Here is an 11,000-nt window from a genome sequence, read left to right as displayed (position 1 = left end):
GTGATCCAACAGTCCATAACAATCTACTAATAAAATTATAAAAATCAAAATAAAAATTAATAAAAAACTTTAAAAAATTTGTAATTTTTTTTTTTTTGTGGTGGCCGGCCACCACTGTTTAAACTCTAGGGGTGGCCGAAGCCACCCTATCAAACTTTGCAATTCGTACCAAAAAGAATGCAAAGAAGAGGGAAGAAAACTCAAGAACAAGTGAAAAACAGAGAGTGAATGAATTCTTTGATATATTCAACTTAGTTGTTTCAAGTTACATGAAACAGTATTTATACACTTGATTATAAGTTTAATAAGCTTCTAACAACTAACCACTAACTCCAACTGATTATAACAAATCACCAACAGATTTACAACAAAGAAAACATTTTACTTTGGTTTTGAATTGAGTGAGAACAAGTTGAATGAATGATTTGATAATATAACTAGTTTGAGATTTGTGTTGCATCAAATGAACCCAAATAAATCTTGAATAGTCATCCACAATTGTAAGAAATAAAACAAAACCATTTATTGACTTGGTGGCTATAGGACCCCAAATATCATAATGAATGAGATCAAATGGTAACAAAGAAACGTAAGTGCTGACTGAAAAAGGAAGTTTATGTTGTTTGGCCATTGGACAAATGGAACAAATGCTAGTAGATGTACAAGAAATTTCAGGAACATGCTTTTGTAATAGCCTTATTCTAGAAATGGAATGGTGCCCTAGTCTATAGTGCCAAACATCATGTGACGACTATTTGATGGAATTATAGGAAGCATGTTGTTAAAATGAAGGAAATGATGCAGCTTGGGTGTGAGCAGAGACCTTGTCTTCTTGCAACAAAACAAATAAAGCAGCTTCTTCCTTACTTACCAAAATCGTTTTCCAATGGTACAAATTCTGTATAAAACAATATCCAGCAAAGAAGATGAGACAACATCTTAGATTTTTAATAAGTTTGCTAGCTGAAATGAGATTGAAGGTAAAAGTTGGAACACACAAAATTTCAATCAATATAAGATTGTCTGAAAGTTTGACAATGCCTATATGCGTGGCAGAAGCTATAGATCCATTTGGTAACTTTACATGTGTTGAAACTATAGCAGTAATAGAGGTAAAAAGGGATGGACAGCTAATCATGTGGTCAGTTACACCAGTATCTATAATCCAAGAAATGTGTGTTTTGTGTGAAATGTGGTACAACATTAGCAAATGAAGCAGAAAAAACAGAAAATTTTGGATTAAGAGGTTGGAGATAACCTGCTGTGCTACCAACTGAATTTGCAGCAAAAGATTGAGGGGATTGGATGGGGTATTGTTTTAGCAATTCCATCAATTGCTGACACTACTCAGAGATCATGGCCAAAGGAGGATTACTCAACTGCTGAACCTTAGCCAAATTAGTTCCCTGCACTTGATTTGATGAATGTGGAGCAGAAAAATTTGGTTTGCTTCGGGTGAACTTAAACCCTGAGGGAAAACCATAAACCTTGTAACATTTTTTAACAGTATGATCTGATATTCCACAATGAGAGCATATGGGGCGATCCTTCTTAAAATTCTGCTTAGAAAACCTAGGCCCTGATGAAGTGGTTTTGGTCATGTAGGTAGCATGATCATGGGATTGGCATATGGGTGAGGCAGTAGGATTAGGCATAGGAGATGCAACAGGGTTAGGGATAGGGGTTCTAGTCATGAGGGCAGAGGTATCATGGCTAATGGAATTGACAGTTATTTCCCTTTGTTTTTCCTCTTGAATAATAAGAGAAAAAACCTTATTGATGGGTGGAAGAGGGTCTGTTAGCAAAATCTGTGCTCTGACAGTTGAAAAAGAATCATTCAGACCCATCAAAAATTGCAGAACTTTTTCTTGGCTATAGAGCTCAAGAATGGACTTCATACGACCACAATTGCAACAATTGCATATAGAAATAGGTCTATAGTTATTAAGTTCTTCCCAGAGAGCCTTAATACAAGTAAAGTATTGACTTATAGAGGAATTTTCCTGAGTGACAACAGAAATGACTTTTTGCAACAGAAAAACACAAGGACCATTTCTTTGAGAGTATCGATCTTTGAGATCCTCCCACATAACTTCAGCAGAAGTAATGTAGATGACAGTAGAATAAATCTCCTTGGAAACAGAATTAAGGATCCATGAAATTACAAGATCATTGCAAAGAACCCATGCATTGTAACAACTCTTAAACACTGAAGGTTTAGGAAAAGAACCGTCAATGAGACACATTTTGTTCTTTGTACTCAAAGCAACAAGCAGTGAACGGCTCCATGTGCTATAATTTTCTCCTGACAATGGCTGAGAAACTAACAAAATCCCTGGATTATCACCACTATGGAGAAACAAAGGGCTTGAAGGGTCAATCGGGCGAGTGTTTGCAAAAAGATTAAAAAAATTGTTTGGAGGATTCTCTTCCAAATTGTTAGGACGAGTGTGACTATTTGGAGATTGGTTTTCCATGGAAATCGAAAATTCTGAAGGAGGACGTGGGTGAGCGGAAGACGATGGAAGGTCTGCCATTGAAAATAAACAGAAAATTGCAGATGAATTACAGTTGTGATTATGGTTTTGATACCATGTCAAACTTTACAATTCGTAACAAAAAGAATGCAAAGAAGAGGGAAGAAAACTAAAGAACAAGTGAAAAACAGAGAGTGAATGAATTCTCTGATATATTCAACTTAGTTGTTTCAAGTTACATGAACCAGTATTTATACACTTGATTATAAGTTTAACAATCTTCTAACAACTAACCACTGACTCCAACTGATTATAACAAATCACCAACAGATTTACAACAAAGAAATACTGTTCACGTGTAAAAAAAAAAAAAAAAACTCTTCTTTGGAACTACGCTTGATGTGTGCTCGATCTGCGTTTGAGCGCACTTAGGTATGAAAAACTTCCTGGAACTATGCTCGATCTGCGTTCGAGCGCAATAGGATATAGACAACTTCTTGGAACTGCGATCGAGCGCAGTTATTCTGCACTCTCCCTTAATACACCCCCGAAGCCACCCCAGACCGGCGGTCTGGGGTGGTCGAAGCCACCCCTAAAGTTTAAACACTAGCCACCACAAAAAAATTTACAAAATTTTTAAAGGGTTTTATTAATTTTATTTTGATTTTTATAATTTTATTTTATTAATTTTATTAGTAGATTGACGGTCCAAATACTTAATTTGAGCCTCTAGGGAATTCGAGGGGATCCCATCCAACAGAGGTTCCTTTGGTCAACAAAAAACTGCGGTCTTTGGCCACCCCTAAAGTTTAAACATCAGCCACCATAAAAAAAATTTACAAAATTTTTAAAGGTTTTTATTAATTTTATTTTGATTTTTATAATTTTATTTTATTAATTTTATTAGTAGATTGACGGTCCAGATACTTAATTTGAGCCTCTCGAATTCTCTAAGTGGATCCCATCCAAGAGCGGATCCTCTGGTCAACAAAAAACTGCCGTACCGTGACGGTGTGAACTTAATAATCTCGTGTTACTTTTGGCTTAAACTGTTGACCTCTATCAAATTCAAACAAGGTATACCGCAACATCTTTATCAACATCGTAAGCATGCATCATGCATGATTATGGCATCTAATCATGCACGGGAGTATCAAAATTATAATTATTATTGATTAAATCACTATAAAGAATGACAAGACAGGAAATAATTAATTACGTAGTTAATCACCACGTGTTATATACCTGTGCTTCTGATTTGATTCATCGCAATGATCACAATAACATAATCTTCCTCCTCCTCATCATCAACTGAATGATGCTGATGCTCCACAACACATTTATAGTATATGTATTATTTATTTATTCTTTTTAATAAAGAAAAAACAAATGATGCCGGTGTGAACGGGGAAGTATGATTGTCAGGCAGCGTGATGCAAAGCTAAGAAATGCGAGGCCCTGAAAAAACATGTCGTTGACTTTTATGTTGCATGCTTTCTTCAATGGGGCCATTGGATATGTGGGATGTGGATTTGGATGCCCTATTGACATTCACATCCTCATATTCCCAAATTTTTCCATCATAGCTACCAAGAAAATGGTATTATAACTACTTTTATTTGAATTCTTTATTTTTATTTTTTTGAATTTTTTATTTGATGCAGAAAATTCTATATTTTTTTTTTCCATTTGATTTAATTAATCAACCTTCCAAATTTGGAAGGTTAATTAAAATTTTTTAAAAAAATTAAGAAAAACATTGCAAAACAAATGATAGTTTAACATTGCAAATCAAATCAAATGATTTATAATACCCATTCGAACTTTAGAATCCGATTTTTAGTAAAAATAGGATTAGTATACAAATCAAAGAAATTGGGATTGAAGGAAAATTTTCTAATCTAATCTATTAAAACAACATCTATATTTAAAAGTATGGACATGCAATTATAATATAAAGTGATATATGTTATCAGAGCATGTGAATTTTTAAAATACTTGTAAAATTTATGTGCTTTAATGACATATTAATTTAATAGACTGACTTTTTTTTTTTTTTTTAAAAAAAAAAAAATCATTTGAACTTTGTTCTTAATACAATTTTAATTAACTTTAGAGGAATAACCAAACTCTGACCAAGCCCAGACTCGACCAAAGTTGGCCCATTAGACAGACTTGGCATTGTACCCAAGGAAGAAGATTAATGTGGGATGGCAGATCCTAATGGCTTCACAGTTTGTTCACCATTATCTTCCAGGGGTTCATGTGCTAATCTCCCCTTGTTTCTGCATCATTTTTTTTTTTTTTTTTTTTTTTTTTGCTCCTGGCCCCTAACTTTCACAATTATGAGAAAGCTCATTTAGGGGGGCGGACAGAAATTTCTTCCAAATTAGTATGGTAAAAACCCGTTTAAAATAGGGCAAAGTATCTATAAACATTTAAAATGCATTGTCTCAACACCTATTTATAGTTAAGCCTTATAAGAGCATTCACATCCGTCTCAGCAAAATTTAGCCAAAATATCACTTTTTAAACTATCAACTGTCTTTTTTGTTTTTTAATGATCATATTCTTTTAAAAAATATATTATTTTCCTAATGGTCATATTTTTAAAAATTTTGTATTTTTTTTTTTCTAATTGTCATATTTAAGAAGAAAAAAAATGAAGCATTTAATACCACGTTTCTTATTAACCATCATATTGTTTTAAAATAAAGCATTCAATAGCAAGTTATTAACAACAAAAGTTCTTAAATAATGCCGGAAGAGAAAGAGGGAGAAAGAAGAACACTGGTTTTTCATTTTATAGAAGAGAGATGATAAAATAGTTTTTTTTATTAGAGGAGAGATAAAAGAATGCATTTTTTATTATTAATATATGATATACTTTACTAAATACTGTGCCTACTCAACAATTTGATGACTTTTTTGTTGAGTTGTATGTGAATGCTCTAAAGTTGAGCTTTTTCATAATTGCCTATTCAAATTGCAAGGCAACTGCAATGGGTCTCAATCGATCGTGTCTATCTCTTTCTCAAGTTTCTTTATATTATACGAAAATATAAAAAATATTTGACGATTTTCAATAAAAGCCAAAAACCAAAAAAAAACTTTTCCACCAAGAATATGTAAATTTTATTGCTTTTCACTCGTGAACACAACATATTCAATAAAACAAAGTACAACCTAAAGAGTAATGCAATTAATAACAACCCAAAATATGACAATAATTATCCCCTCCACGTTCTTTTGGATATGTTTTTTTGAGAATATTTAATGTTACAGATCACTTACTGCAGCCTGCAGCCATCATTTGATCGAGGAAATGTTGGCGATGGGGCTCCTCCACGCACCACGTCATCAACCGCACTCCTTTGTTGGGCGAAGGCAAGGATCCCATTATGCCCACAGGTATCGTGCTTGACCCTTGTATTGGAACGATGTGGACCGGTGGGCCCCATCCGTAGTCCACTTGGTTGAATCCCAGCCGTCCCCACTCCGAAATGAATAGAGTGGTGTAAGCCGTCGGCGGTGCAAATGGATCGTCTCCGTCCTCCTTCTCGACTGACTCACCCTTCACTGCCTTGATGTACTTGGCAAACGCAGTGGGAAGCGTAGCCTTTGCTTCTTGGATCATTCCCACAACGTCGCTGATTGATGCACCGGCGAGGGAATCACTCCAGGCTTTGATTGTCACCGGGAAGAAGCAGTTGCCGTAGAAACCGTTTGGCAATGGAGGGTCCAAGAGCTGCCGGCAATTTGCGAAGAAGACAAGCGTGAGTTGTGTATTTTGCTTCCAGTTTATGGCTCGCGTTCGGCAACTCCAGAATTTGGCAGCCACAATTTCGAACGCAGAGCATTTCTGTCCTGTTGATTGATGAAATTCTTGCTTGAGCTGGTTGATTTGATCGAGAGTTATATCTACGTTGGCATGCTCTAGCCTGTTGTTGGGTATTGGGGGCGGCGGCGGCGGTGGGTTTACCGGCGCAATGATCTTTGCTTCTTCCGGTGGAGGTGGGAAAAAGTCCCTCTGCCACACTGGTATAGTGCTCAGATGCTCAGCCCCTTTAGCCAGCTCGCCGACCGCGTTTAGAAATTGTGCTGCTCCTAGGCCATCACATATGGTATGGCAGAATAGGAGGCCAATCACGATTCCACCGCATGCAAATTGTGTCACCTGAAACACATTGTCGCAAATTTGTTTGTTAAAGCTTTTTCCTTTTGCTGTTATTTTATTTTTTTTGGCAAATAAAAAATGCTAACAAACTGTTGATCGGATATTTTGATCATCTCATCTAAAAACTAATAAGTGTTTTTCTTTGAGAATGTTTCAAAGTCTAGCTAATAGCATTGTTTAGCAAAGTACTAGGGGAATTGGTTCCTTAATTATTGGATATATATATATATATACCTGCATCTGCACAAGTGGGTCTATGTCTTGATTTTCAGGGATATGGTCAGGCAGAAGGTCATCAGATGGGATGGAAACAGCATCGTCCAAGTAATTGGCAGCATCAAGAGTACAATCAGCAGAAGCCTCGACAAACCACACGCCTTCTCCAGAGCATTCGATTTGGAGCCGACCACCTTGGCTGGTCGACTCTTTCAGCCTCCCAGCAAGAGGGTAGTAAGGAACCAAAGCCCTCGACAAACCTTGTCTTATAACTTTTGCTGCCTCTTCAGGGCCATGTCCAAAAACATGCAACGTTCGAGCATTGCATCTCAGGACAGGCAATCTATCAATAACTGACAGATCAAGTGTTCCAGATGGTGTCTGCTCAGATGGCCTAACTAGGCTTCCTCGTGACCTGATCACAGAGAAAGCCATAATTAGATGAAGATTGAAGGATAGAATACCATTTTGGTATGTGCTGGACTGGATAGAATTTTATAGGGAGAGTAGGAGAATGGAAATGTATATTTTAAACATATAAATTCCTTGGCTTCGAAGTCTGAACTATTGGGGTTTGGTACAAGTACTTCTCCAAGCAAAGTGGCCTTTTTTCTTTAGGGTTTTTGACAACTTGCTTTTAAATTACGCACAGGTACCATCATATACGAAGGGTTGCGTTTTTGCTTATGTAATTGCACCTAATTTATTAAGAAATGTTATGGGTATTAAATGTTTGGAGAAACTTCATTTTAGTCCCCTAAACTTTCACTCGATTTTATAAACTTTCTCTGAACTTTCAAATATCTCATTTTGGACCTCTAAACTTTCAATTACTCTCAATGTGGACCCTCCGTCAAATTTTAAACGTTACATGACGTTTATACCCTAACATTCAACGTCCAAAACATTTTTTTATTTAAAAAAAAAATGAAAATTAAAGACATTTTGGTATTTTTTTTGTATTTTTAACGGCTAAAATTAACGTAAAGGTTCTAATTAAGAGTAATTGAAAGTTCAGAGGTCCAAAATGAGAGATTTGAAAGTTCATGGGGATTTGTAAAATCGGGTAGAAATTCAGGGGGCCAAAGTGAAGTTTTCCCTAAATATTTTATGGCCTTTTTTCTTTAGAGTTGTTGACAACTTGCTTTTTAAATTATGCACAGGTACCATCATATAGGAAGGGTTGCATTCTTGCTTATGTAATTGCACGTAATTTATTAAGAAATGTTATGGGTATTAAATGTTTGGAGAAACTTCATTTTAGTCCCCTAAACTTTCACTCGATTTTATAAACTCTCCCTGAACTTTCAAATATCTCATTTTGGACCTCTAAACTTTCAATTACTCTCAATGTGGACCCTCCTTCAAATTTTAAACGTTACATGACGTTTATACCCTAACATTCAACTTCCAAAACATATTTTTATTTTAAAAAAAAATGAAAATTAAAGACATTTTGGTATTTTTTTTTTTTGTATTTTTAACTGCTAAAATTAACGTAAGGGTTCTAATTGAGAGTAATTGAAAGTTCAGGGGTCCAAAATGAGAGATTTGGAAGTTCATGGAGATTTGTAAAATCGGGTAGAAATTCAGGGGGCCAAAGTGAAGTTTTCCCTAAATGTTTTATGACCTTTTTTCTTTAGAGTTGTTGACAACTTGCTTTTTAAATTATGCACAGGTACCATCATATAGGAAGGGTTGCATTCTTGCTTATGTAATTGCACGTAATTTATTAAGAAATGTTATGGGTATTAAATGTTTTATCAAAATATGAATATAATTAACATGATGTATAGCATACTCATAATTGGTACTCGTAACATTTTCTTTATTAATTGTTTTGATTATTTCTATTGAATAAACTAAAGTCAATTGGGATGTTTCCTTTGATTTTAAAAATAAAAGGATGGGGTTGGTGTCATTGTGAGGGACCATGAAGGAATGGTTAATGCAGCAAAAAGTGAAATAGTTCAGATGATTCAAGAACCGAGTACTGGCGAGGCTTGGGGGGCTCTTCGAGCAGCTGGATTCTGCAGGGAATTGGGCTTCCTTGACATTATTCTAGAAGGGGATTCATTAACTGTAGTCAAAGCTTTTAGGGAGTCAGAGGCCAGCCTGAGGCCGTTTGGACAGATTTTAGAGGACACAAAGGTAGTCTTGGGATCTCTTCGCACTTGGAAGTTTTGTCATGTGAAGAGAGATGCCAACCAAGCTGCACATGGATTAGCAAAGGAAGCAACGGCATCCATGGTTGATCATACTTGGATTGAGGAAACCCCTAGATGTATTTCTGATATTGTAACTCTAGAGCTTCATGCTCTCTATCATTAGAGTGTTTCTGTAACGCCCCAAGTTCTAGAGGTAGAGCGATTGGGAGCAATTGTAACATATTCATATTTAAACAAAATAAAAATAATTCTCCTAATATAAGATCATAACGTCACCAGAGTACTATAATTTTTCATTTATAAAATCACAAACACATAATGTGCTAGTATTCAATGATCTCATAAGCAATAAAATTACACCGTCTATGCTTAGCCCAAGCCGTCTAGTCTATAGAATGGAGTCCCAGACACTTCTACTGCTACTGCTCCTACTAATCCATAAAGCAGTGATAGGATCTTTAACAACTAACACTACAAAAATGGGGATAATTTTTTACCAGGGGTTTTTGACGTGTCATTTTTGACGTTCATCAACGGTCAAAAGGGTGGGTGTCAAAAAACCCAGATTTTTGACATGTTTACAGTGACACGTCAAAAACTTTTGACGTGTCATTTTTAACACGTCAAAAAAAAATTTTCATGTGCAAAAATTGCCACGTCAAAATTCTCCACACGTCAAAAGATTTTTGACGTGGCATTTTTGACACGTCGAAAATATGTACGTGTGGTTTTTGACGTGTCACGCAGTTTGACACGTCAAAAACCTTCTTTTTTTTAATAATTCCTGATATTCCAATTCCAATATTCAAATATTTCTAATCCACATACATAATCCAATCCAATTCAATTCAATCCATAATCCACATACATAATCATATCCAATTCAATCCACATACATAATCCACAATCCATAATCCAATCCAATCCATAATACACAATCCAATCCAATTCACATACATAATCCAATCCAATCCAATCTAATCCAATCCAATTCACATACATAATCCACAATTCAATCAAATCCATAATCCACCTACATAATCCACAATCCATAATCCAATCCAATCCATAATTCACATCCATAATACAATCCAATCCACATACATAATCCATAATCCATAATCCATAATTCAATCCAATCCATAGTCCACATACATAATCCACAATCCATAATCAAATCCAATACAATCCATAATCCACATACATAATACACATCCATAATCCACATACATATATCCAACACAACACAACTTCATTAATAATATATATCAAATATCCAATAATATATCCAACACAACACAACTTCATTAATAATATATATCAAATATCCAATAATATATATCCAACACAATACAACTTCATTAATAATATATATCCAATATTCAACAAACATATATCCAACACATACTTCATTAAACAAAATTTCAACACACATACTACATTTCAACACAACACATAACAAAACATATATATACATCGAAAAAACATTCTAACACAAGGCAAAACAAATATACAATAAAACATTTCTGGACTATCTACTAGAAATAAGTTTCAATTAGTCACAACAAACATATAGTTTGATCTAACTATATACAAAACAATAAACAGTAATATGTATATAGAACTTAACAAACAGTGATGACCAGCCATGTGGCGCCCAACTCAACACAATCATTCCCTAACTCTTATTTTGCATTACCTACAAATGAGTTGTGAACCAATAATAATCAATATAAAAACTCAAAATTACTCTATAATATGATGCAAATATACGTAAGTTCTAAAATAGACCGCTGTAACTAGGGGTTTCTAACAGTTATTTCTAACAGTTAACAATTGTTAGAAAAACAAAATAAAATATATCATTACCTCTAGGGGGCGTAGATCCAGACGTAGACCCGAACATTGCCTCGATCTGGCGGAAACGAGCCTCAATCGTAGCATCTTTCTCTGCTATCTGGG

The 11,000-nt window shown here is 35.1% G+C and overlaps 2 protein-coding genes across 2 annotated transcripts; both read right to left on the bottom strand.

The window, feature by feature from the left end:
• Positions 1 to 1,343: 1,343 nt before the first annotated feature.
• Positions 1,344 to 2,537, bottom strand: LOC132169195 (uncharacterized). The gene has a single exon (XM_059580265.2). The coding sequence runs from the start codon at positions 2,535 to 2,537 to the stop codon at positions 1,344 to 1,346; it is 1,194 nt and encodes a 397-aa protein (XP_059436248.2).
• Positions 2,538 to 5,596: 3,059 nt separating this feature from the next.
• LOC132171484 (HXXXD-type acyl-transferase family protein) lies at positions 5,597 to 7,514 on the bottom strand. Its single transcript, XM_059582806.2, has 2 exons — positions 6,889 to 7,514; positions 5,597 to 6,654 (listed from the first exon to the last, which is right to left on the bottom strand). Exons 1-2 carry the CDS (start codon positions 7,303 to 7,305, stop codon positions 5,764 to 5,766), a joined length of 1,308 nt encoding a protein of 435 aa, XP_059438789.2. The 5' UTR covers positions 7,306 to 7,514; the 3' UTR covers positions 5,597 to 5,763.
• Positions 7,515 to 11,000: the final 3,486 nt, after the last annotated feature.

Source organism: Corylus avellana, chromosome 1, assembly GCF_965113065.1.
Source record: "Corylus avellana chromosome 1, dhCorAvel1.hap1.2, whole genome shotgun sequence".
Lineage (NCBI taxonomy): Eukaryota > Viridiplantae > Streptophyta > Magnoliopsida > Fagales > Betulaceae > Corylus > Corylus avellana.
Note: the sequence above shows the minus strand (reverse complement) of the source record. Positions and strands in the feature narration are given on the sequence as shown.

Coding starts and splice junctions, on each gene's coding strand:
- LOC132169195 (XM_059580265.2), bottom strand. CDS start 2,537: ATGGCAGACCTTCCATCGTCTTCCGCTCACCCACGTCCTCCTTCAGAA.
- LOC132171484 (XM_059582806.2), bottom strand. CDS start 7,305: ATGGCTTTCTCTGTGATCAGGTCACGAGGAAGCCTAGTTAGGCCATCT. Junction 6,655..6,888: donor ACCCACTTGTGCAGATGCAG/GTATATATATAT, acceptor AATGTGTTTCAG/GTGACACAATTTGCATGCGG.